Below are 24,562 nucleotides of genomic sequence, written 5' to 3'. Positions count from 1 at the left end.
TTGATGTTGTACACCCAATAAACTTTAACTTTTACACCTTAAGAAGCATCAATAATCCAATGTCCGAGCCTTAACACTTTAACTGCATGCTTGGAAATTTATTGCAGGTTTTGCAAGTGCCAATAACATAATCAAAATAGGTTATATGGTGATAATTTCACAACAGTAATTCAAGTATAACTAGAATAATGATTGGCAGAGATTTTTGTTGTTAATTCAATAATTCTGACTGATCTTACTTCGACTGGGACTGGATTGACTTCTTAATTTTTTCTAGGAGTGAGGGAAGGAGGTTTTCGAGGTTAGGGTCCCCAGCTCAATGAACTTGATTTCCTCTTCATCAGCTATTAGTCGTTAGCTGACCACGATCCTTGTGTGATATTGTAATCCTTCAGGAAGTTAATCCACATAAGAATTTATTCCGTCTTCAATCAACCAAAAGTTGATCTAATCCATTCTGGTATGCTGTGATATTCCTTGAGAGAGAATCGTTGAACATTCCCCACTCAGACCTTAAGGCCAGTGGTTATTCTCCATTGTTCTGCTACTCCGTGACTGGACGGCCTGAGTGGGAGTTGAAATCTCTCTCAAATGATCTTTTATGGCTCCAGTCCTCTCACTCCACGATTCCAATTGCTGCTCACAAGATGGTCAAGTCTTGTGGCAACAGCACCTCTCCCTGGAAGAATAACCCCGTTTCCTGGTGTTTCAACAAGTTATATATGTTCTTGACTCCAATCGTCCTCAGATGATCTTGGTTACCATGGGGACGCTGTTGACTCAAAACCTCCTCCCTTCTCCTTCTGCTTTACTGGAAATCCCCGCAGCCCCTAACCAGTAACTTATTTCTCAAGTTCCTCTTTTCTGTTAACACTTCAGCTTTTCTGAGAATTCATTCTTTTAAATAATTTCTTCAAAATCACATCAATCATATTCAATCATTTCATTACAACTCTCGTTCACATAAAAACAATTCATATGATCATATACAAACATTCTCATTCCTTATTATTCATTTCATATTTTATTAACATTTTAATCATTTGATCAGTTGTTTAACATCAGCTTTTCTTGCCCTGCTTGCAACATCTTCTTCACTTCCTCTTTTTCTCTGACTCTGCACTTTTTATGAAAAACAACTCATATAATCATTCATTGCACTTATTCGTAACATACTTTTTCTAATCAACTCTTAATTTTAACACATTAATACTCCATTTGATCATACTTGTCATGTTAGAATCATTCTTAGACATATTCCCTCGTCTTCACCACCGAGTTCATTCCGTGGGCCTCCCCATTTGTAATGGAAAAGTCCGGTATGACCTCACTTACTCCTGGAAGGTACCAAAAACTGTGCAGTTTAATCCAACAGCATGTATATTAATTCCATGGCTCGTATTATATTCCAAGATGAAAACAAGCTGAAAGCAAGCTTAAAGTCATCTTTCCTGACAGTATCTATCTAAAATTTGGTGAGAATCCACGAAGTCGTGTTGACGTAATCCTTCAAAGCCGATATACAGTGACTCTTGATCCAGAATTGGATCTGGATCACCTCCAAAATTCCGGGGAGTCTTTTGTGTCCTAATATGCATCTGTTGTGCAAACTTGGTGAGAATCCATGAAATAGTTTTGACGTAATCCTTCAAAGCATATACGAAGTGAATCTTGATCCAGAATCCAGATCTAAATCTGGATCACCTCCAAAATTCAGGCGTACCTTTCATGCCGTAATATCTATCTGTTGTGCAAATTTGGTGAGAGTCTGTGAAGTAGGTAGTTTTGACGTAATCCTTCAAAGCATATATAAAGTAAAATCTTGATCCAGAATCACTTGGAAATTCAACTGGGCAATTGTTTTTTTTTTTCAGAAGAATAATGTCTCAGGAGTATTTGTACTGAATTTGATGCTTTTATCACCATTTGCAGGATTCCGCTATATTTGCTTATCTGCTGCACTAATGGGATACAGTTGTGCTCAGCTTGAAGAACATGGTGTTGCTTCCATGTGGACCAACCACAAAAAAAACGGGAGAACAAAGTGTCTGATGTACTGTTCAGTGGGCAGGAATATTCCAATAAGCACACATGGATGAGTGAGACTGATATTATTTGCAAAACCAAGAAGGCCCTTTATTGTCACTGTGCATGTATTTAATCCATCCTATGACCTGTTGCAGGTGAGGATGAATGTACCAGTTTAGACTGGCGTGCAGAGGTTAGTGACAGGACTGGCCTGTTGGCACACTGAAAAGATTCACATAAAAGCAAGCTTAAAAGTGCATCACCCTCATCAATCAATCAATCAATCAATCAATTTATTTTTATATAGCGCCAAATCACAACAAACAGTTGCTCCAAGGCGCTTTATATTGTAAGGCAAGGCCATACAATAATTATGTAAAACCCCAACGGTCAAAACGACCCCCTGTGAGCAAGCACTTGGCTACAGTGGGAAGGAAAAACTCCCTTTTAACAGGAAGAAACCTCCAGCAGAACCAGGCTCAGGGAGGGGCAGTCTTCTGCTGGGACTGGTTGGGGCTGAGGGAGAGAACCAGGAAAAAGACATGCTGTGGAGGGGAGCAAAGATCGATCACTAATAATTAAATGCAGAGTGGTGCATACAGAGCAAAAAGAGAAAGAAACAGTGCATCATGGGAACCCCCCAGCAGTCTACGTCTATAGCAGCATAACTAAGGGATGGTTCAGGGTCACCCGATCCAGCCCTAACTATAAGCTTTAGCAAAAAGGAAAGTTTTAAGCCTAATCTTAAAAGTAGAGAGGGTGTCTGTCTCCCTGATCTGAATTGGGAGCTGGTTCCACAGGAGAGGAGCCTGAAAGCTGAAGGCTCTGCCTCCCATTCTACTCTTACAAACCCTAGGAACTACAAGTAAGCCTGCAGTCTGAGAGCGAAGCGCTCTATTGGGGTGATATGGTACTACGAGGTCCCTAAGATAAGATGGGGACCTGATTATTCAAAACCTTATAAGTAAGAAGAAGAATTTTAAATTCTATTCTAGAATTAACAGGAAGCCAATGAAGAGAGGCCAATATGGGTGAGATATGCTCTCTCCTTCTAGTCCCCGTCGGTACTCTAGCTGCAGCATTTTGAATTAACTGAAGGCTTTTAGGGAACTTTTAGGACAACCTGATAATAATGAATTACAATAGTCCAGCCTAGAGGAATTAAATGCATGAATTAGTTTTTCAGCATCACTCTGAGACAAGACCTTTCTGATTTTACTTGCTTGCCTCTACTGGTGGTTGGCTCTCACTGCGGTATTGTATCACTTCCTGTTCCGGAGCACAGCGGTGTTTTTTCTGTATCTGTTAGCTGTTTAATCTGCGCAGTTAGATTGATCTAGTTATCTAGATTACGATTTGTTTCCCAGTGTAATCTTACGTGCCTTAACTAAAGCACTCCTTCTGCTGAATCACCTCTAAATTATTTACACATTATTCACTTTGCGTGTTTTTAGGAATCCGCTAGCTTAGCGTAGCTACTAGCTCTTAGCCGATTTAGCATGGTGGCTTCTCCTGTCTCTCCCGCACTTTTCTGCTCTGGGTGTGAAATGTTTAGTTATTCCTCGGCCTCCTTTAGCAGTAACGGTACTTGTAATAAGTATAGCTTATTCGTAGCTTTGGAGGCCAGGCTGGGCGAATTGGAGACTCGGCTCCGCACCGTGGAAAATTCTACAGCTAGCCAGGCCCCTGTAGTCGGTGCGGACCAAGGTAGCTTAGCCGCCGTTAGTTACCCCCTGGCAGATCCCGAGCAGCCGGGAAAGCAGGCTGACTGGGTGACTGTGAGGAGGAAGCGTAGCCCTAAACAGAAGCCCTGTGTACACCGCCAACCCGTTCACATCTCTAACCGTTTTTGCCCACTCGACGACACACCCGCCGAGGATCAAACTCTGGTTATTGGCGACTCTGTTTTGCGAAATGTGAAGTTAGCGACACCAGCAACCATAGTCAATTGTCTTCCGGGGGCCAGAGCAGGCGACATTGAAGGAAATTTGAAACTGCTGGCTAAGGCTAAGCGTAAATTTGGTAAGATTGTAATTCACGTCGGCAGTAATGACACCCGGTTACGCCAATCGGAGGTCACTAAAATTAACATTAAATCGGTGTGTAACTTTGCAAAAACAATGTCGGACTCTGTAGTTTTCTCTGGGCCCCTCCCCAATCAGACCGGGAGTGACGTTTAGCTGCATGTTCTCCTTGAATTGCTGGCTGTCTGAGTGGTGTCCAAAAAATGAGGTGGGCTTCATAGATAATTGGCAAAGCTTCTGGGGAAAACCTGGTCTTGTTAGGAGAGACGGCATCCATCCCACTTTGGATGGAGCAGCTCTCATTTCTAGAAATCTGGCCAATTTTCTTAAATCCTCCAAACCGTGACTATCCAGGGTTGGGACCAGGAAGCAGAGTTGTAGTCTTACACACCTCTCTGCAGCTTCTCTCCCCCTGCCATCCCCTCATTACCCCATCCCCGTAGAGACGGTGCCTGCTCCCAGACCACCAATAACCAGTAAAAATCTATTTAAGCATAAAAATTCAAAAAGAAAAAATAATATAGCACCTTCAACTGCACCACAGACTAAAACAGTTAAATGTGGTCTATTAAACATTAGGTCTCTCTCTTCTAAGTCCCTGTTGGTAAATGATATAATAATTGATCAACATATTGATTTATTCTGCCTTACAGAAACCTGGTTACAGCAGGATGAATATGTTAGTTTAAATGAGTCAACACCTCCGAGTCACACTAACTGTCAGAATGCTCGTAGCACGGGCCGGGGCGGAGGATTAGCAGCAATCTTCCATTCCAGCTTATTAATTAATCAAAAACCCAGACAGAGCTTTAATTCATTTGAAAGCTTGACTCTTAGTCTTGTCCATCCAAATTGGAAGTCCCAAAAACCAGTTTTATTTGTTATTATCTATCGTCCACCTGGTCGTTACTGTGAGTTTCTCTGTGAATTTTCAGACCTTTTGTCTGACTTAGTGCTTAGCTCAGATAAGATAATTATAGTGGGCGATTTTAACATCCACACAGATGCTGAGAATGACAGCCTCAGCACTGCATTTAATCTATTATTAGACTCTATTGGCTTTGCTCAAAAAGTAAATGAGTCCACCCACCACTTTAATCATATCTTAGATCTTGTTCTGACTTATGGTATGGAAAAGGAAGACTTAACAGTATTCCCTGAAAACTCCCTTCTGTCTGATCATTTCTTAATAACATTTACATTTACTCTGATGGACTACCTAGCAGTGGGGAATAAGTTTCATTACACTAGAAGTCTTTCAGAAAGCGCTGTAACTAGGTTTAAAGATATGATTCCTTCTTTATGTTCTCTAATGCCATATACCAACACAGTGCAGAGTAGCTACCTAAACTCTGTAAGTGAGATAGAGTATCTCGTCAATAGTTTTACATCCTCATTGAAGACAACTTTGGATGCTGTAGCTCCTCTAAAAAAGAGAGCTTTAAATCAGAAGTGCCTGACTCCGTGGTATAACTCACAAACTCGTAGCTTAAAGCAGATAACCCGTAAGTTGGAGAGGAAATGGCGTCTCACTAATTTAGAAGATCTTCACTTAGCCTGGAAAAAGAGTCTGTTGCTCTATAAAAAAGCCCTCCGTAAAGCTAGGACATCTTTCTACTCATCACTAATTGAAGAAAATAAGAACAACCCCAGGTTTCTTTTCAGCACTGTAGCCAGGCTGACAAAGAGTCAGAGCTCTATTGAGCTGAGTATTCCATTAACTTTAACTAGTAATGACTTCATGACTTTCTTTGCTAACAAAATTTTAACTATTAGAGAAAAAATTACTCATAACCATCCCAAAGACGTATCGTTATCTTTGGCTGCTTTCAGTGATGCCGGTATTTGGTTAGACTCTTTCTCTCCGATTGTTCTGTCTGAGTTATTTTCATTAGTTACTTCATCCAAACCATCAACATGTTTATTAGACCCCATTCCTACCAGGCTGCTCAAGGAAGCCCTACCATTATTTAATGCTTCGATCTTAAATATGATCAATCTATGTTTGTTAGTTGGCTATGTACCACAGGCTTTTAAGGTGGCAGTAATTAAACCATTACTTAAAAAGCCATCACTTGACCCAGCTATCTTAGCTAATTATAGGCCAATCTCCAACCTTCCTTTTCTCTCAAAAATTCTTGAAAGGGTAGTTGTAAAACAGCTAACTGATCATCTGCAGAGGAATGGTCTATTTGAAGAGTTTCAGTCAGGTTTTAGAATTCATCATAGTACAGAAACAGCATTAGTGAAGGTTACAAATGATCTTCTTATGGCCTCGGACAGTGGACTCATCTCTGTGCTTGTTCTGTTAGACCTCAGTGCTGCTTTTGATACTGTTGACCATAAAATTTTTATTACAGAGATTAGAGCATGCCATAGGTATTAAAGGCACTGCGCTGCGGTGGTTTGAATCATATTTGTCTAATAGATTACAATTTGTTCATGTAAATGGGGAATCTTCTTCACAGACTAAAGTTAATTATGGAGTTCCACAAGGTTCTGTGCTAGGACCAATTTTATTCACTTTATACATGCTTCCCTTAGGCAGTATTATTAGACGGTATTGCTTAAATTTTCATTGTTACGCAGATGATACCCAGCTTTATCTATCCATGAAGCCAGAGGACACACACCAATTAGCTAAACTGCAGGATTGTCTTACAGACATAAAGACATGGATGACCTCTAATTTCCTGCTTTTAAACTCAGATAAAACTGAAGTTATTGTACTTGGCCCCACAAATCTTAGAAACATGGTGTCTAACCAGATCCTTACTGTGGATGGCATTACCCTGATCTCTAGTAATACTGTGAGAAATCTTGGAGTCATTTTTGATCAGGATATGTCATTCAAAGCGCATATTAAACAAATATGTAGGACTGCTTTTTTGCATTTACGCAATATCTCTAAAATCAGAAAGGTCTTGTCTCAGAGTGATGCTGAAAAACTAATTCATGCATTTATTTACTCTAGGCTGGACTATTGTAATTCATTATTATCAGGTTGTCCTAAAAGTTCCCTAAAAAGCCTTCAGTTAATTCAAAATGCTGCAGCTAGAGTACTGACGGGGACTAGAAGGAGAGAGCATATCTCACCCATATTGGCCTCTCTTCATTGGCTTCCTGTTAATTCTAGAATAGAATTTAAAATTCTTCTTCTTACTTATAAGGTTTTGAATAATCAGGTCCCATCTTATCTTAGGGACCTCGTAGTACCATATCACCCCAATAGACCGCTTCGCTCTCAGACTGCAGGCTTACTTGTAGTTCCTAGGGTTTGTAAGAGTAGAATGGGAGGCAGAGCCTTCAGCTTTCAGGCTCCTCTCCTGTGGAACCAGCTCCCAATTCAGATCAGGGAGACAGACACCCTCTCTACTTTTAAGATTAGGCTTAAAACTTTCCTTTTTTGCTAAAGCTTATAGTTAGGGCTGGATCAGGTGACCCTGACCCATCCCTTAGTTATGCTGCTATAGACGTAGACTGCTGGGGGGTTCCATGATGCACTTGTTTCTTTCTCTTTTGCTCTGTATGCACCACTCTGCATTTAATCATTAGTGATCGATCTCTGCTCCCCTCCACAGCATGTCTTTTTCCTGGTTCTCTCCCTCAGCCCCAACCAGTCCCAGCCGAGACTGCCCCTCCCTGAGTCTGGTTCTGCTGGAGGTTTCTTCCTGTTAAAAGGGAGTTTTCCTTCCCACTGTAGCAAGTGCTGCTCAAGGGGGTCTTTGACACGTTGGGGTTTTACATAATTAGTGTATGGTCTTGCCTTACAATATAAAGCGCCTTGGGGCAACTGTTTGTTGTGATTTGGCGCTATATAAAAAAATTGATTGATTGATTGATTTAGAGATATGCGTAAATGCAAAAAAGCATTCCTACATATTTGTTTAATATGCGCTTTGAATGACATATCCTGATCAAAAAATGGACTCCAAGATTTCCACAGTATTACTAGAGATCAGGGTAATGCCATCCACAGTAAGGATCTGGTTAGACACCATGTTTCTAAGATTTGTGGGGCCAAGTACAATAACTTCAGTTTTATCTGAGTTTAAAAGCAGGAAATTAGATGTCATCCATGTCTTTATGTCTGTAAGACAATCCTGCAGTTTAGCTAATTGGTGGTGTCCTCTGGCTTCATGGATAGATAAAGCTGGGTATCATCTGCGTAACAATGAAAATTTAAGCAATACCGTCTAATAATACTACCTAAGGGAAGCATGTTATAAGTGAATAAAATTGGTCCTAGCACAGAACCTTGTGGAACTCCATAATTAACCTTAGTCTGTGAAGAAGATTCCCCATTTACATGAACAAATTGTAATCTATTAGACAAATATGATTCAAACCACCGCAGCGCAGTGCCTTTAATACCTATGGCATGCTCTAACCTCTGTAATAAAATTTTATGGTCAACAGTATCAAAAGCAGCACTGAGGTCTAACAGAACAAGCACAGAGATGAGTCCACTGTCCGAGGCCATAAGAAGATCATTTGTAACCTTCACTAATGCTGTTTCTGTACTATGATGAATTCTAAAAACCTGCTGAAACTCTTCAAATAGACCATTCCTCTGCAGATGATCGTTAGCTGTTGTACAACTACCTTTCAAGAATTTTTGAGAGAGAAAAGGAAGGTTGGAGATTGGCCTATAATTAGCTAAGATAGCTGGGTCAAGTGATGGCTTTTTTAAGTAATGGTTTAATTACTGCCACCTTTAAAAGCCTGTGGTACATAGCCAACTAACAAAGATAGATTGATCATATTTAAGATCGAAGCATTAAATAATGGTAGGGCTCCTTGAGCAGCCTGGTAGGAATGGGGTCTAATAACATGTTGATGGTTGGATGAAGTAACTAATGAAAATAACTCAGACAGAACAATCGGAGAGATGAGTCTAACCAAATACCGGCATCACTGAAGCAGCCAAAGATAACGATACGTCTTTGGGATGGTTATGAGTAATTTTTTCTCTAATAGTTAAAATTTGTTAGCAAAGAAAGTCATGAAAGTCATTACTAGTTAAAGTTAATGGAATACTCAGCTCAATAGAGCTCTGACTCTTTGTCAGCCTGGCTACAGTGCTGAAAAGAAACCTGGGGTTGTTCTTATTTTCTTCAATTAGTGATGAGTAGAAGATGTCCTAGCTTTACGGAGGGCTTTTTATAGAGCAACAGACTCTTTTTCCAGGCTAAGTGAAGATCTTCTAAATTAGTGAGACGCCATTTCCTCTCCAACTTACGGGTTATCTGCTTTAAGCTACGAGTTTGTGAGTTATACCACGGAGTCAGGCACTTCTGATTTAAAGCTCTCTTTTTTCAGAGGAGCTACAGCATCCAAAGTTGTCTTCAATGAGGATGTAAACTATTGACGAGATACTCTATCTCACTTACAGAGTTTAGGTAGCTACTCTGCACTGTGTTGGTATATGGCATTAGAGAACATAAAGAAGGACATCATATCCTTAAACTAGTTACAGCGCTTTCTGAAAGACTTCTAGTGTAATGAAACTTATTCCCCACTGCTGGGTAGTCCATCAGAGTAAATGTAAATGTTATTAAGAAATGATCAGACAGCAGGGAGTTTTCAGGGAATACTGTTAAGTCTTCTATTCCATACCATAAGTCAGAACAAGATCTAAGATATGATTAAAGTGGTGGGTGGACTCATTTACTTTTTGAGCAAAGCCAATAGAGTCTAATAATAGATTAAATGCAGTGTTGAGGCTGTCATTCTCAGCATCTGTGTGGATGTTAAAATCGGCCACTATAATTATCTTATCTGAGCTAAGCACTAAGTCAGACAAAAGGTCTGAAAATTCACAGAGAAACTCACAGTAACGACCAGGTGGACGATAGATAATAACAAATAAACTGGTTTTTGGGACGTCCAATTTGGATGGACAAGACTAAGAGTCAAGCTTTCAAATGAATTAAAGCTCTGTCTGTGTTTTTGATTAATTAATAAGCTGGAATGGAAGATTGCTGCTAATCCTCCGCCTCGGCCCGTGCTACGAGCATTCTGACAGTTAGTGTGACTCGGGGGTGTTGACTCATTTAAACTAACATATTCATCCTGCTGTAACCAGGTTTCTGTAAGGCAGAATAAATCAATATGTTGATCAATTATTATATCATTTACCAACAGGGACTTAGAAGAGAGAGACCTAATGTTTAATAGACCACATTTAACTGTTTTAGTCTGTGGTGCAGTTGAAGGTGCTATATTATTTTTCTTTTTGAATTTTTATGCTTAAATAGATTTTGCTGGTTATTGGTAGTCTGGGAGCAGGCACCGTCTCTACGGGGATGGGGTAATGAGGGGATGGCAGGGGGAGAGAAGCTGCAGAGAGGTGTGTAAGACTACAACTCTGCTTCCTGGTCCCAACCCTGGATAGTCACGGTTTGGAGGATTTAAGAAAATTGGCCAGATTTCTAGAAATGAGAGCTGCTCCATCCAAAGTGGGATGGATGCCGTCTCTCCTAACAAGACCAGGTTTTCCCCAGAAGCTTTGCCAATTATCTATGAAGCCCACCTCTTTTTTTGGACACCACTCAGACAGCCAGCAATTCAAGGAGAACATGCGGCTAAACATGTCACTCCCGGTCTGATTGGGGAGGGGCCCAGAGAAAACTACAGAGTCCGACATTGTTTTTGCAAAGTTACACACCGATTTAATGTTAATTTTAGTGACCTCCGATTGGCGTAACCGGGTGTCATTACTGCCGTCGTGAATTACAATTTTACCAAATTTACGCTTAGCCTTAGCCAGCAGTTTCAAATTTCCTTCAATGTCGCCTGCTCTGGCCCCCGGAAGACAACTGACTATGGTTGCTGGTGTCGCTAACTTCACATTTCTCAAAACAGAGTCGCCAATAACCAGAGTTTGATCCTCGGCGGGTGTGTCGCCGAGTGGGGAAAAATGGTTAGAAATGTGAACGGGTTGGCGGTGTACACGGGGCTTCTGTTTAGAACTACGCTTCCTCCTCACAGTCACCCAGTCGGCCTGCTTTCCCGGCTGCTCGGGATCTGCCAGAGGGGAACTAACGGCGGCTAAGCTACCTTGGTCCGCACCGACTACAGGGGCCTGGCTAGCTGTAGAATTTTCCACGGTGCGGAGCCGAGTCTCCAATTCGCCCAGCCTGGCCTCCAAAGCTACGAATAAGCTACACTTATTACAAGTACCATTACTGCTAAAGGAGGCCGAGGAATAACTAAACATTTCACACCCAGAGCAGAAAAGTGCAGGAGAGACAGGAGAAGCCGCCATGCTAAATCGGCTAAGAGCTAGTAGCTGCGCTAAGCTAGCGGATTCCTAAAAACACGCAAAGTGAATAATGTGTAAATAATTTAGAGGTGATTCAGCAGAAGGAGTGCTTTAGTTAAGGCACGTAAAGATTACACTGGGAAACAAATCGTAATCTAGATAACTAGATCAATCTAACTGCGCAGATTAAACAGCTAACAGATACAGAAAAACACAGCTGTGCTCCGGAACAGGAAGTAATACAATACCGCAGTGAGAGCCAACAACCAGTCAGAATGCACATGCTCACTTTTGTCTGCGACATGCACACCTGTGATTCCATTTCCCCGTCAAAGAATAATCTTATTGTACTTCATTCAAATTTACACCTATAGTCTTTATACAATTGTTTGTCTGATTAAACCAGTCACTGAAAGGCTCTGGGGCACTGATTTTAGCTGAAAACAGGACATTATAATTCTGTAAACTGTATCTATTACCTTTTACGCAAAACAGGTGTTTGATTATCATGTAAATATTCGCTATGTGTATGTGAGTTCAAGAAAGAAAATCTACAGTGAAAGAATGTATTCACAGCGCCTTTCCCACATTTCATGTTACAGCCTTATTCCCAAATGCAGTAAATTCATTTTTACCCTCAAAATTCTACTCACAACATCCCATAATGACAATATGAAAAAACTAATTTTTTGCAAATCATGGAGGGGTCTGAAATTTTCATCTTAGGTGCATGTCCACTGTGAAAGACAATCTAAAAAAAAAAAAAAAAAATCGGAAATCACAATGTATGATTTTTTTTTAAATAATTTATTTGTATGTTACTGCTGAAAATAAGTATTTGATCACCTACCAACCACAGACCTGTTAATTTTTCGTTAAGAAGTCCTCTTATTCTGCACTCTTTACCTGTATTAATTGCACCTGTTTGAAGTTGTTACCTGTATAAAAGACACCTGTTCACACAGTCAATCACACTCCAACCTGTCCACCATAGCCAAGACCAAAGAGCTGTCTAAGGACACCAGGAACAAAACTGTAGACCTGCACAAGGCTGGGATGGACTACAGGACAACAGGCAAGCAGCTTGGTAGAAGACAACAACTGTCATGATTATTTATTAGAAAGTGGAAGAAACACAAAATGACTGTCAGTCTCCCTCGGTCTGGGATTCCATGCAAGATCTCACTTTGTGGGGTAAGGATGATTCTGAGAAAGCTCAGAACTACACAGGAGGACCTAGTCAATGACCTGAAGAGAGCTGGGACCACAGTCACAAAGATTACATTAGTAACACATGATGCTGTCATGTTTTAAAATCCTGCAGAGCAGCAAGGTCCCCCTGCTCAAGCCAGCACATGTCCAGGCCCGTTTGAAGTTCACCAGTGACCATCTGGATGATCCAGAGGAGGCATGGGAGAAGGTCATGTGGTCAGATGAGACCAGAATAGAGCTTTTTGGAATCAACTCCACTTACCATGTTTAGAGGATGAGAACAACCCCAAGAAAACCATCCCAACCATGATGCATTGGGGTGGAAACATCATACTCTGGGGGTGCTCTTCTGCACAGGGGACAGGACGACTGTACTGTATTGAAGGGATGATGGATGGGGTCATGTATTGCGAGATTTTGGCAAACAACTTCCTTCCCTCAGTAAGAGCATTGAAGATGGGTCATGACTGGGTCTTCCAGCATGACAATGACCCCAAACACACAGCCAGGGCAACTAAGGAGGGGCTCCGTAAGAAGCATTTCAAGGTCCTGGAGTGGCCTGGCCAGTCTCCAGACCTGAACTCAAAAGAAAATCTTTGGAGGGAGCTGAAACTCCAAACCTGAAAGATCTAGAGAAGATCTGTATGAAGGAGTGGACCAAAATCCCTGCTGCAGTGTGTGCAAACCTGGTGAAAAACTACAGGAAATGTTTGACCTCTGTAATTGCAAACAAAGGCTACTGTACCAAATATTAAAATTGATTTTCACAGGTGTTCAAATACTTATTTGCAGCAGTAACATACAAATAAATTATTTAAAAAAAAATCATACATTGTGATTTCCGTTTTTTTTTTTTTTTAAGATTATGTCTCTCACAGTGGACATGCACCTAAGATGAAAATTTCAGATCCCTCCATGATTTCTAAGTGGGAGAACTTGCAAAACCGCAGGGTGTTCAAATACTATACATGTATGTATATACACTCAACAAAAATATAAACGCAACACCTTTGGTTTTGCTCCCATTTTGTATGAGATGAACTCAAAGATCTAAAACTTTTTCCACATACACAATATCACCATTTCCCTCAAATATTGTTCACAAACCAGTCTAAATCTGTGATAGTGAGCACTTCTCCTTTACTGAGATAATCCATCCCACCTCACAGGTGTGCCATATCAAGATGCTGATTAGACACCATGATTAGTGCACAGGTGTGCCTTAGACTGCCCACAATAAAAGGCCACTCTGAAAGGTGCAGTTTTATCACACAGCACAATGCCACAGATGTTGCAAGATTTGAGGGAGCGTGCAATTGGCATGCTGACAGCAGGAATGTCAACCAGAGCTGTTGCTCGTGTATTGAATGTTCATTTCTCTACCATAAGCCGTCTCCAAAGGTGTTTCAGAGAATTTGGCAGTACATCCAACCAGCCTCACAACCGCAGACCACGTGTAACCACACCAGCCCAGGACCTCCACATCCAGCATGTTCAGCTCCAAGATCGTCTGAGACCAGCCACTCAGACAGCTGCTGAAACAATCGGTTTGCATAACCAAAGAATTTCTGCACAAACTGTCAGAAACCGTCTCAGGGAAGCTCACCTGCATGCTCGTTGTCCTCATCGGGGTCTCGACCTGGCTCCAGTTCGTCGTCGTAACCGACTTGAGTGGGCAAATGCTCACATTTGCTGGCGTTTGGCACGTTGGAGAGGTGTTCTCTTCACAGATGATGTGAAGGAGATGTGTTGCACACTGCATGAGGCAAATGGTGGTCACACCAGATACTGACTGGTATCCCCCCCAATAAAACAAAACTGCACCTTTCAGAGTGGCCTTTTATTGTGGACAGTCTAAGGCACACCTGTGCACTAATCATGGTGTCTAATCAGCATCTTGGTATGGCACACCTGTGAGGTGGGATGGATTATCTCAGCAAAGGAGAAGTGCTCACTATCACAGATTTAGACTGGTTTGTGAACAATATTTGAGGGAAATGGTGATATTGTGTATGTGGAAAAAGTTTTAGATCTTTGAGTTCATCTCATACAAAATGGGAGCAAAACCAAAAGTGTTGCGTTTATATTTTTTGTTGAGTATATATATATATATATATATATGTGTGTGTGTGTGTGTGTAATTATGTATGTGTAGGTGTATGTTGGTGTGTGTATATATGTGTCTTCATCTACATACATATATGTAGATGAAGACACAGGGTTCACTAGATGTTTATGATAATGGGATTTGAGTTTGTGTTGTTAAAGGTGTTTGTAGCATGGCCCAAGCAGAGGGTCACCCCTTAGAGTCTGGTCTGCTTGAGGCTTCTTCCTCAATACATCAGAGGGAGTTTGTCCTTACCACTGTCGCCTGTGTGCTTGCTCTGGGGGTTGGTAATATGTATACGGGGTGGGCGTTTATAAGCTTTGCTTCTGCTCACCCCCTTTTTGGTCACGTCACTATGGAACTGTCTTGTGTATCAGTTTTTGCTATTGTCAAGTTTGTGTGCCAAAATAAATAAATTCAATTCACTTAAGTATTCACAGCCTTTGCTCAATACTTTGTTGATGCACCTTTGGCAGCAATTACAGCCTCAGGTTTTCTTGAATATGTCACAAGCTTGGTGCACCTATCTTTGAGCAGTTTTCTCAATTTCTCTTTGCAACACCTTTCAAGCTCTATCAGTTTGGATGGGGAGCGTCAGTGCACAGCTATTTTCAGATCTCTCCAGAGATGTTCAATCGGATTCAGGTCTGGACTCTGGCTGGGCCGCTCAAGGACATTCAAAGTTGTCCTGAAGTCACTCCTTTGATATCTTGGCTGTGTGCTTAGGGTCATTGTCCTGTTGAAAGATGAACCGTCGCCCCAGTCTTAGGTCAAGAGCGCTCTGGAGCAGGTTTTCATCCAGGATGTCTCTGTACATTGCTGCATTCATCTTTCCCTCAATCCTGACTAGTCTCCCAGTTCCTGCCACTGAAAAACATCCCTACAGCATGATGCTGCCACCACGCTTCACTGTAGGGATGGTGTCTGGTTTCCTCCAAACATAACATTCACACCAAAAAGCTGAATCTTTGTCTCATCAGACCAGAGAATTTTCTTTCTCATGGTCTGAGAGTCCTTCAGGTGCCTTTTGGCAAACTCCAGGTGGACTGCCATGTGCCTTTTACTCTGTCTGGACACTACCATACAGGCCTGATTGGTGGATTGCTGCAGAGGTAGTTGTCCTTCTGGAAGGTTCTTCTTTCTCCACATAGGAATCCTGGAGCTGTGACAGCGTGACCATCGGGTTCAGGCCGTGAATACTTTATGTACCTGTGATTCCTTTTTTTCTTTTTTAAATAAATTTGCCAAAATCTCAAAACTTTTTCCACGGTGTCATTATGGCAGCATGGGGTATTGTGGGCAGAATTTTGAGGGAAAAAATACATTTCAACCATTTTGGAATAAGGCTGTAACATAAAAAATTGTGGATAAAGTGCAGTGCTGTGAATCCTTTCTGTATGCACAGTATCCATCCATCCATCCCTAGGGAGGTCTTCTAGGCATGTCCAATTTTGAGGACACCTCGGGTTAGACCCAGGACACTGTGGAGGAATTATACTTTCCACCTGACTTGGGAACATCTCAGGATCCCTCAGGAACATTTACAAGACTTGGCCAAGAACAGGGAAGTTTGGGAGAGCTGTTTGTCTACTAACACTGTGACCCAGACAAGCGGCAGAAAATTAATGAATCTAGAAATACTTATGAAGCAAAGTTTCAAAATATTCCATGAGGTTTATTTAATCTCAAACATTAAGAATCATGCTTCCTCCAACTAACATTAAGTATTGTGTTACATTCATAACACTGAAAGAATATCAGATTTTAAAAACTTTGCTGTACAAATGCATCACATCTTACTTTCTGCGTACAAATAGACAAAAAGTAAACCACCATACAGGGCGACAAAAATACAGCATACATTCAGTCATATTGATAAATGGAAGAGTTTGTTATGAATCTCCACATCTTCAATATGTAACTGATACCCTAGCAAACAATAAGGCCAAAAAGAAGAAGAAGGAGGAGGAGGAGAAGAAAAAAGGCATTGGAGATAAAGCAATGTAACGAACTTGACATTCAAGACTGATAGTTAATAAAAGCTTTATATATAAGTGGCACACCCCTCGCTTTATGAGCACTACAGGACGATCAACCCATTTTATTCAAAGTCAACTATAATAAACTGACTGATAATGCGCATTGCTTATTATACCTTATGACTTATATTCAAGGATGAAAAACAGAACAATTGTAAATTGGGGGAAGAGAATTTACCTCAAGCAAAAGCTGTGAAGTTTACTTTATGCCATCACCAAACGAGCATTTACTAATCCTGCCACAGTGCAAATTATGACAAGTTAAGAAATGCACATGTTGACACTATTGTGTCAGTCACAGCTCATCAGTGGTCTCTGCCATCAACTGTTCTCTCCTTTCTCGGCTTGTGACAAAGTTCAGAAGGTCAACAGCCGTTACCACACCAAAAACCATCTGCTTTACACTGGGGGCGCCATCCACCAAATCTGAAAAAGAAAAAAAACAAAAAAAACAAGCAGAAGGTGAAAATTTTGAAAAGAAAAAAAAAAAAAAATCAAAAACTGGATAAGATAATGCAGAGAGTTGTTGCCACGCCTACAGAGCAGTCAGCCTATTCAAAGACATTTACAGCTGCATACCCTGGCAGATTTTTTTTTTTTTTTTTTTTTACATTTTTCAGAGAATATGAATACCACAAAACTTTTTGTTCACTCATGGTTCATGGTTGGGTGAAGCCATTTATTGTCAAACAATGGTGTTTACCCTTTTTAAATCATAATGACAACAGAAACTAACCAAATGACCCTGATCACACATTTACCCTGGTGATTTTGGCCTGATAAAATGCACACAAGTTAACACAAACAGGTCTGAATGGCTACTAAAGGTAACCATCCTCACCTGTGATCTGTTTGCTTGTAAGCAGTGTGTGTGTATAAGGGCCCTGTCCCACTGGCGTTTAGAAGGATTTGCATATGGATTGCACACAAAATTGGCCCATATTCGCCAAACATCCGCAATATCCGTGTAACATGCCTGTATGAGTCGGCCGTCATCCGAACACGCCCGTGATCATCCGCAGAGGCACGCATGTCCACAGCCAGGACTTCTGAGCTGTTCAAAACTCTGGATGCGGATGACATCCGCCTTACATACTCCATATATACTCAAGTCATACACAATACATACTCACTCTATGCGCTGTATATCTGCCATTAACCGCTGATATCTACAACTGACGGGGATTTGCGGCTTGGCAGCGGACTGGGACAGTGTGTAAACAGATATATATCATGCCCATCATGTCCACATCACAAACTAAAATATGTTGTAGTGAAAGCATACAAATTGGCCACGAATAAAGCGGTTTTATTACATCTGCATTGCAGCTGATTTGCGGACAATCTGTGAATGCATAACAAACACATCACGTAAACCCAAAGTGTTGCAGAAAGTGACATACCTGCCAGTCAGTGCCGTTCCGGCTGTGTAAATCCACAAAGACGTAATAGCTGCTGCAATCCAGAACTTTTATTTAACACCAAGAAAAGGAAGAGTTGCTGTTTACCCACAACTCACTCAAAAAAAAAAAAAAAAAAACACAGTCTCACACCCCGAGCGGCTTCCCCCCTCCCGCTCCCCAAACTCATGAACAGTTAACCCTCGCATGACAAAATGAACAAACTCTGTGATCAACTTGTCCAAGTCCAGCAAATGCTCCAGAGGTTGCATTGTTGGTGTGAATAGTGACGCCGACGGCCCGAGTGTGCTTCTTTTATGACCGCAATGCAGATGCCATGCACGCGCAACACGTGCGCGATGCATTCATAATACATCCGTAATACTGCCGTGATAATCTCAATGTGTCAGATCAGTTTCCTCACTACATGCGTTATATAACTGTGATTCTTCATCATATATTCGCTATATATTATTAATATATCCGTAATTCATACTGGGACATTTGTCATTTTTGGCCATTTTTGTTGCGGACAACAACGAACACCCGCAATTTGTATACTCAATTCATGCGCAATTAATCCTCTCCCCAGTGGAACAGGGCCCGAAAAGATTAGTGAGTTTCTGGGCTCCTGACAGACCCTTGCGTCTTTCATTCAGTGCTGCATCGATGTTTCTGAGTCATAAGGAAAGCAAAGGAATTGTCAAAGAAAAGGTAATGGAACTGTATAAAATAGGAAAGGGTTATAAAAAGATATCCAATGGATTGAGAATGTCAATCAGCAGTGTTTAAACTCTAATTAAGAAGTGAAAAGGAGGGATTCTGTTGGAACAACACCACAATCACGTAGACTAACAAAAATCTCAGCAACAACTGCCAGGAAAATTGTTCAGGATGCAAAGAAAAAGCCACAAATATCTTCAGGTGAAATACAGGACTCTCTAAAAAAAAAAGTGGTGTGACTGTTTTAAGATGCACAATAAAGAAGCACCTGAAGAAAAATGGGCTGCATGGTTGAGTTGCCAGAAGAAATCCATTACTATGCAAAAGCCACAAAGTACCACCCTTACAATATGCCAAACAGCATTTGGAGTGATGAGACCAAAACTGAACTTTTTGGCCACAACCATAAAAGGCCTATGATGAAAGGTACACCCTTCCTACTGTGAAAACAAGGAAATGGATTGCTGATGTTTTGGGGGATGTGTGAGCTACAAAGTCACAGGAAACCTGGCCAAAATTGATGGCAGGATAAATGCTACATGTTATTACAAAATACAGGAGGAAAATTTGCACTCATCACCCAGGAAGCTGCGCATGGGACACACTTGGATGTTCCAATATGACAATGATCCAAAAAACAAGGACAAGTCGACCTGTCATTAGCTACAGCAGAATAAATTTAAGTAGCCATCTCAGTCTCCTGACCTCAATATCACTGAGCCACTGTGGGGAGATCTCAAATGTGCAGTTCATGCAAGACAGCGCAGGAATTTACAGGAACTGGAGTTTTTTTGCCAAGAAGAATGTGCAGCTTTACCATTAGAGAAAATAAAAAGCCTCATTCACAACTACCACAAAAGACTCCAAGCTGTCACTGACGTTAAAGGGGGAAATACACTCTATTAAGAACTGGGGTATGTCAATTTTTGATCAGGGTTATTGACTAGTTTCTATTGTCATTATGATTTAAAAAGAGTAAACACTGTTGTTTAACAATAAATGCTTCACCCAACCACTAACCATGAGTGAAAAAAGTTTGTGATATCATTCATATTCTCTGAAAAATGCTCCCCCCCCCAAAAAAAAAAAATCAATAATTCTGCCAGGGTATGTAAACTTTTGAACACAGCTGTATGCAAGAACACACAACACACTATATGCCAGGGGTAGGCAACCTGTTGTTGTGTGGGCCGCTGAAGAGGAGGTACTGCTGGCCCACCACCACCAGAGGGCACCCTGCCTGGAGTGCGGGCTCCAGGCACCAGAGGGCGCTGCCGCCTCACAGGAGCAGCCGGGGTGACAGCTGACACTCATCACCCATGACAGCTGTCACCACTCATCGGATCAGCATCGGTATATCAGCAAGACGTCATCTCCACCTCTTTGCCGAGATATCGTTCTACCTGGAAGGTAACGTACCTCAGCTGACTGTTTGACAGTATTCTTTTGTGACTTTGTGCGTTGTATTGTGGACTACTTTTCCAACGAGAGGTGGAGGTAGCTTTCCTGCCGTACGGATTCCTGGGTGCAAACGCGCCCTCATTTAATTGCTTTTTGTTCCTCGCCAGCAGTACCAGGTCCGACACGCGGAGGCAATGGCCACCTGGGAGTTCGGGACTTGGCGGCTCCAGTATTCCTGGGGTCTGGTGGCGGAGGAAATCGTGTGGTTCCGGTTCTGCTTTGGACAGGCGTCTCCTATCTTCGAGCCTGCCCACACGACACCTTTGTGAATTGACTCTTGTCTATTGTTGTAATCTGTTGTATTTGTTGTGCACATTCACAACAGTAAAGTGTTGTTATTTGACCTACTCCATTGTCCGTTCATTTGCGCCCCCTGTTGTGGGTCCATGTACCTACACTTTCCCAACACCTGTTCCAGAAAGAGCCATGAGGGTGCAGGTTTTCTTTGCAGCCACTGACTCCACCAGGTGATTTCACTGATTAACTGATTCCATCTGCTCAAAGTGATATTAATCAGTAAAATCACCTGGTGGAGTCAGTGGCTGCAAAGAAAACCTGCACCCTCATGGCTCTTTCTGGAACAGGTTGCCTACCCCTGCTATATGCCATCAGGCATTGTGAAGTTAATAGCTGGGTGGTTAATGTTACTCATGACGTAACAATGACTGGATGTCTTTAGTACGAGGTCTCTTTGGAGGATCCATGTGTACTGCTGGAATGACTGTCAAATGAGGAGTTTGGCAGTGCACAGCCATTTTCAGATCTCTCCAGAGATGTACAGTTGGATTCAGGTCTGGGCTCTGGCCGGGCCTGAAGAGTTGACCTGAAGCCACGCCTTTGATATCTTGTTTGTGTGCTTAGGCTCATTGTCTTGCTGAAAGATGAACAATCGCTCCACTCTGAGGTCAAGCGCGCTCTGGAGCAGGTTTTAATCCAGGATGTCTCTGTACATTGCCACATTCATTTTCCCTCAATCCTGACTAGTCTCTCAGTTCCTGCTGCTGAAAAATATCCTCACAGCATGATGGTACCACCACCATGCTTCACTACCGGGATGGTGCCTGGTTTTGTCCAAACAGGACGCCTGGCATTCATGCCCAAGAATTCAAAAAAACATAATATGTGGAAAACGTGCGATGCTGTGAATACTTTCCGGATGCACCGTATACTCTTCAGGATGGACGGACAGAAGGACCAACAGACAGACAGAAATCGCCATGACATAACCCCCTGCAGGTCTTTGAGCACCAGGGGATAAGAAGTGGGTGTTAAGAGTCACAGACTCTTCAGCAATGTGTCCTTGAGAGAAGAAAATGATCCCACACAGTCAGTGGGACAGACTGGATGTAAAAGTGGCATAAAACACAAAACGGCAGTGAATCATATGCCTACAACCACAGATATGTCACCACATGACTATGGGTTGACATATTAGTGCCACACCCATGTTCACCTTCAGGTGGTTATGAACTGGGTGAATGTTTTTAAGTGCAGTGTTAATCCTGCCTCCATCCCCAATGAGAAAAAGACTTCAACCTGGAAATTAATGTCAGACAGAGGATGGAATGATTTAAGGTTCATTGACCATCTCAAGTGGACATACACATTATGCATAGTTATTACGTCCATTGTATTATTGAGGATTCATTTTATTGTTGAACAAGTACAATGCTTTCAGTCATGCCACGAGTCTTCCATTACTGGAGTCTGTCGGTTTCTTGATGTGTTGACGATCATCTTCTTGTGTAACAGCAACCACAGCCTCCCAAATGCCCAGTCTACTGTTTTCCCCTCAGTGTAAATGTCACATTTAGAAAGGGTTCACAAGTTCTCAATAGGTTTTAAGTGAGGAGAGGAAGGATGCCATGTCATTATTCTGTCATTGCTGAGGACTTTGCTGGGGAACGAAGCAGTGGAGTACTTTGATGTATGTGATGGGGCATTGTCCTGCATAAAAAATCATGGCCTTCTTGAATGAGACTTCTTTCTGGACAACTAGCAAGTCCCTGTGGCTTATCCCTTATATTCATTCGGGGTCCCCATAGCAGCTCTGAGGTGGATGTGCCATCTTGGTTCAGCACCAATTTTACACTGGATTAACTTCCTGGCGTAACTCTATATTACATATTACATGGAGATTGGACAGGAGTGAGTTTTGAACCAGGAACCTTCCGCACTGAAAATAAACGTACTTAACCGCTTGGTCACCACCCCTGCCCTGACATCTTCTAAAAACTGGCAGTAGGTTTGGGTGTTTAAGGTCTAAGTAGCTCATCCTTAGTAACAGCAATCCACAACAGAACCCCAACTCCACCTTGCTGGCGTCTGACTTGAAATGGTGCCATTTGCCCACTAGTGACCCAGCCATGGGCCCATCCATCTGGTCCATAAAGAGTCATTCTCATTTCATCTGTCTATAAAAACTTTGAAATATCAGTCTTCAGATATTTCTTGCCCCAAATTTCAACTTGTGAGTCTTTTTCAGCGGTGACTGTGTTTCAGCCTTTCTGACCTGGTCATGTCTCTGAGAACAAAGCAACTTGTGCTTCTGGACACTCCAGGTAGATTGCAGCTCTGGAATTTGGTGGCACTGCAGTATAATGGGTTCCTGATAGCAGCATGATTCATTTTTCAAGCTTTGCAATTAATTTGCATCTTGTTTGCGTGTTTCTTGCAATCCTGTTAACTATTTGCAACAAAGCATTTGTTCATCATTGTGTAAACGATCTTACCACGTGGGCTCAGGAACACTTAAAAAAAACATTGTCAGTTAACACGGTTCGCTGCTACATCTACAAGTGCAAGTTAAAACTCTCCCATGCAAAGCGAACGTCATACATCAACAACATACAGAAGCGCCACTGCCTTCTCTGGGCCCGAGCTCATTTGAAATGGACAGACGCAAAGTGGGAAAGTGTGCTGTGGTCTGATGAGTCCACATTTCAAATTGTTTTTGGAAATCATGGACGTCGTGTCCTCCAGACAAAAGAGGAAAAAGGCCATCCAGTTTACCAGCGCAAAGTTCCAAACCCAGCAACTGTGATGGTATGGGGGTGTGTTAGTGCCCATGGCATGGGCAACTTACACATCTGTGATGGCACCATCAATGCTGAAAGGTACATCCAGGTTTTAGAGAAACACATGCTGCCATCCAAACATCTTTTTCAGGGACGTCCCTGCTTATTTCAGCAAGACAATGCCAAGCCACATTCTGCACGTGTTACAACAGTGTGGCTTCGTAGTAGAAGAGTGCGGGTACTAGACTGGCCTGCCTGCAGTCCAGACCCATCATCCATTGAAAATGTGTGGCGTATTATGAAGCGTAACATAACAACGGAGAACGGACAATGGAGATCCCGGACTGTTGAACAACTGAAGTCGTACATCAAGCAATAAAGGGACATAATTCTTCCTACAAAGTTTCAACAATTAGTGTCCTCAGTTCCCAAATGCTTATTGAATGTTGTTACAAGGAAACATACCACTGTCCCAGGTTTTTTGAAATGTGTTGTAGGCATCCATTTCAAAATGATCAAATATTTGCACAAAAACTATAAAGTTTATCAGTTTGAACATTAAATATCTTGTCTTTGTGGTGTATTCAACTGAATATAAGTTGAAGAGGATTTGCAAATCAATGTATCCTGTGTTTATCTACATTTTACACAACGTCCCAACTTCATTGGAATTGGGGTTGTACTATGATCGCCCACACTCCAAAAAAGTGCAAAAACAGGATAAGCGGCTTAGTCCAGCTTGCCTCCTAACAGTCTGGTTTATAAAGTGCACACCTAGCAACTGGCAGACCTGGCAACCTGCTCGAAAATGAAAGTGAGGAGCTGCTCCCTCAGCCAGAACCGCAAGAACTGCTGCTTCAGCTTCAAATATTTACCTAGAGGGAGCACAGTCAAACAGGTTTCAAGCCGTACTCACTAAGAATATCACGTATAAAGAACGTTTGAATGTGACTGAAGTTGTTAAGACCACGAATACCCAGAAATGATAAATGAAATTTTGAACAGTCCAAAAATTTGAGCCAGATTTCAAATCTGAGGTCAATGAGGACCGTAACTAACGTATACAAAGTTTATTTGATTGACAAAGACGGATCAAGAAGTTACTGTGATGCTTCAAAACACACCTCAATTTGCTATTTGGGATTAAACTGGAAGGAACGCCGCTCTGTGGAATAGCCCTACAAGAATGTTTCAGTCCACTAAGCACTCAGGTTTATATTGCTCAGAGTTGGAAAATACACTGACATAAGATCAGGATTCTCACTTTCCTAATAATTGTGCAGG

The 24,562-nt window shown here is 41.8% G+C and overlaps 1 protein-coding gene across 2 annotated transcripts in view; it reads right to left on the bottom strand.

Annotated features, from left to right (window-relative positions):
• Window positions 1-16,288: 16,288 nt before the first annotated feature.
• cbsa (cystathionine beta-synthase a) overlaps window positions 16,289-24,562 on the bottom strand; it is a 66,207-nt gene continuing 57,933 nt past the window's right edge. For both annotated transcript variants that reach the window (XM_034175101.1, XM_034175111.1), the window contains one exon: window positions 16,289-17,103. In XM_034175101.1, coding sequence (XP_034030992.1) covers window positions 16,973-17,103 — 131 coding nt within the window. In that variant the 3' untranslated portion in view covers window positions 16,289-16,972. The remainder of the gene's footprint in view (window positions 17,104-24,562) is intronic.

The sequence above is a fragment of the Thalassophryne amazonica genome, chromosome 1 (assembly GCF_902500255.1).
Source record: "Thalassophryne amazonica chromosome 1, fThaAma1.1, whole genome shotgun sequence".
Taxonomy (NCBI): Eukaryota; Metazoa; Chordata; class Actinopteri; order Batrachoidiformes; family Batrachoididae; genus Thalassophryne; species Thalassophryne amazonica.
This window is presented reverse-complemented; position numbering and strand designations above follow the sequence as displayed.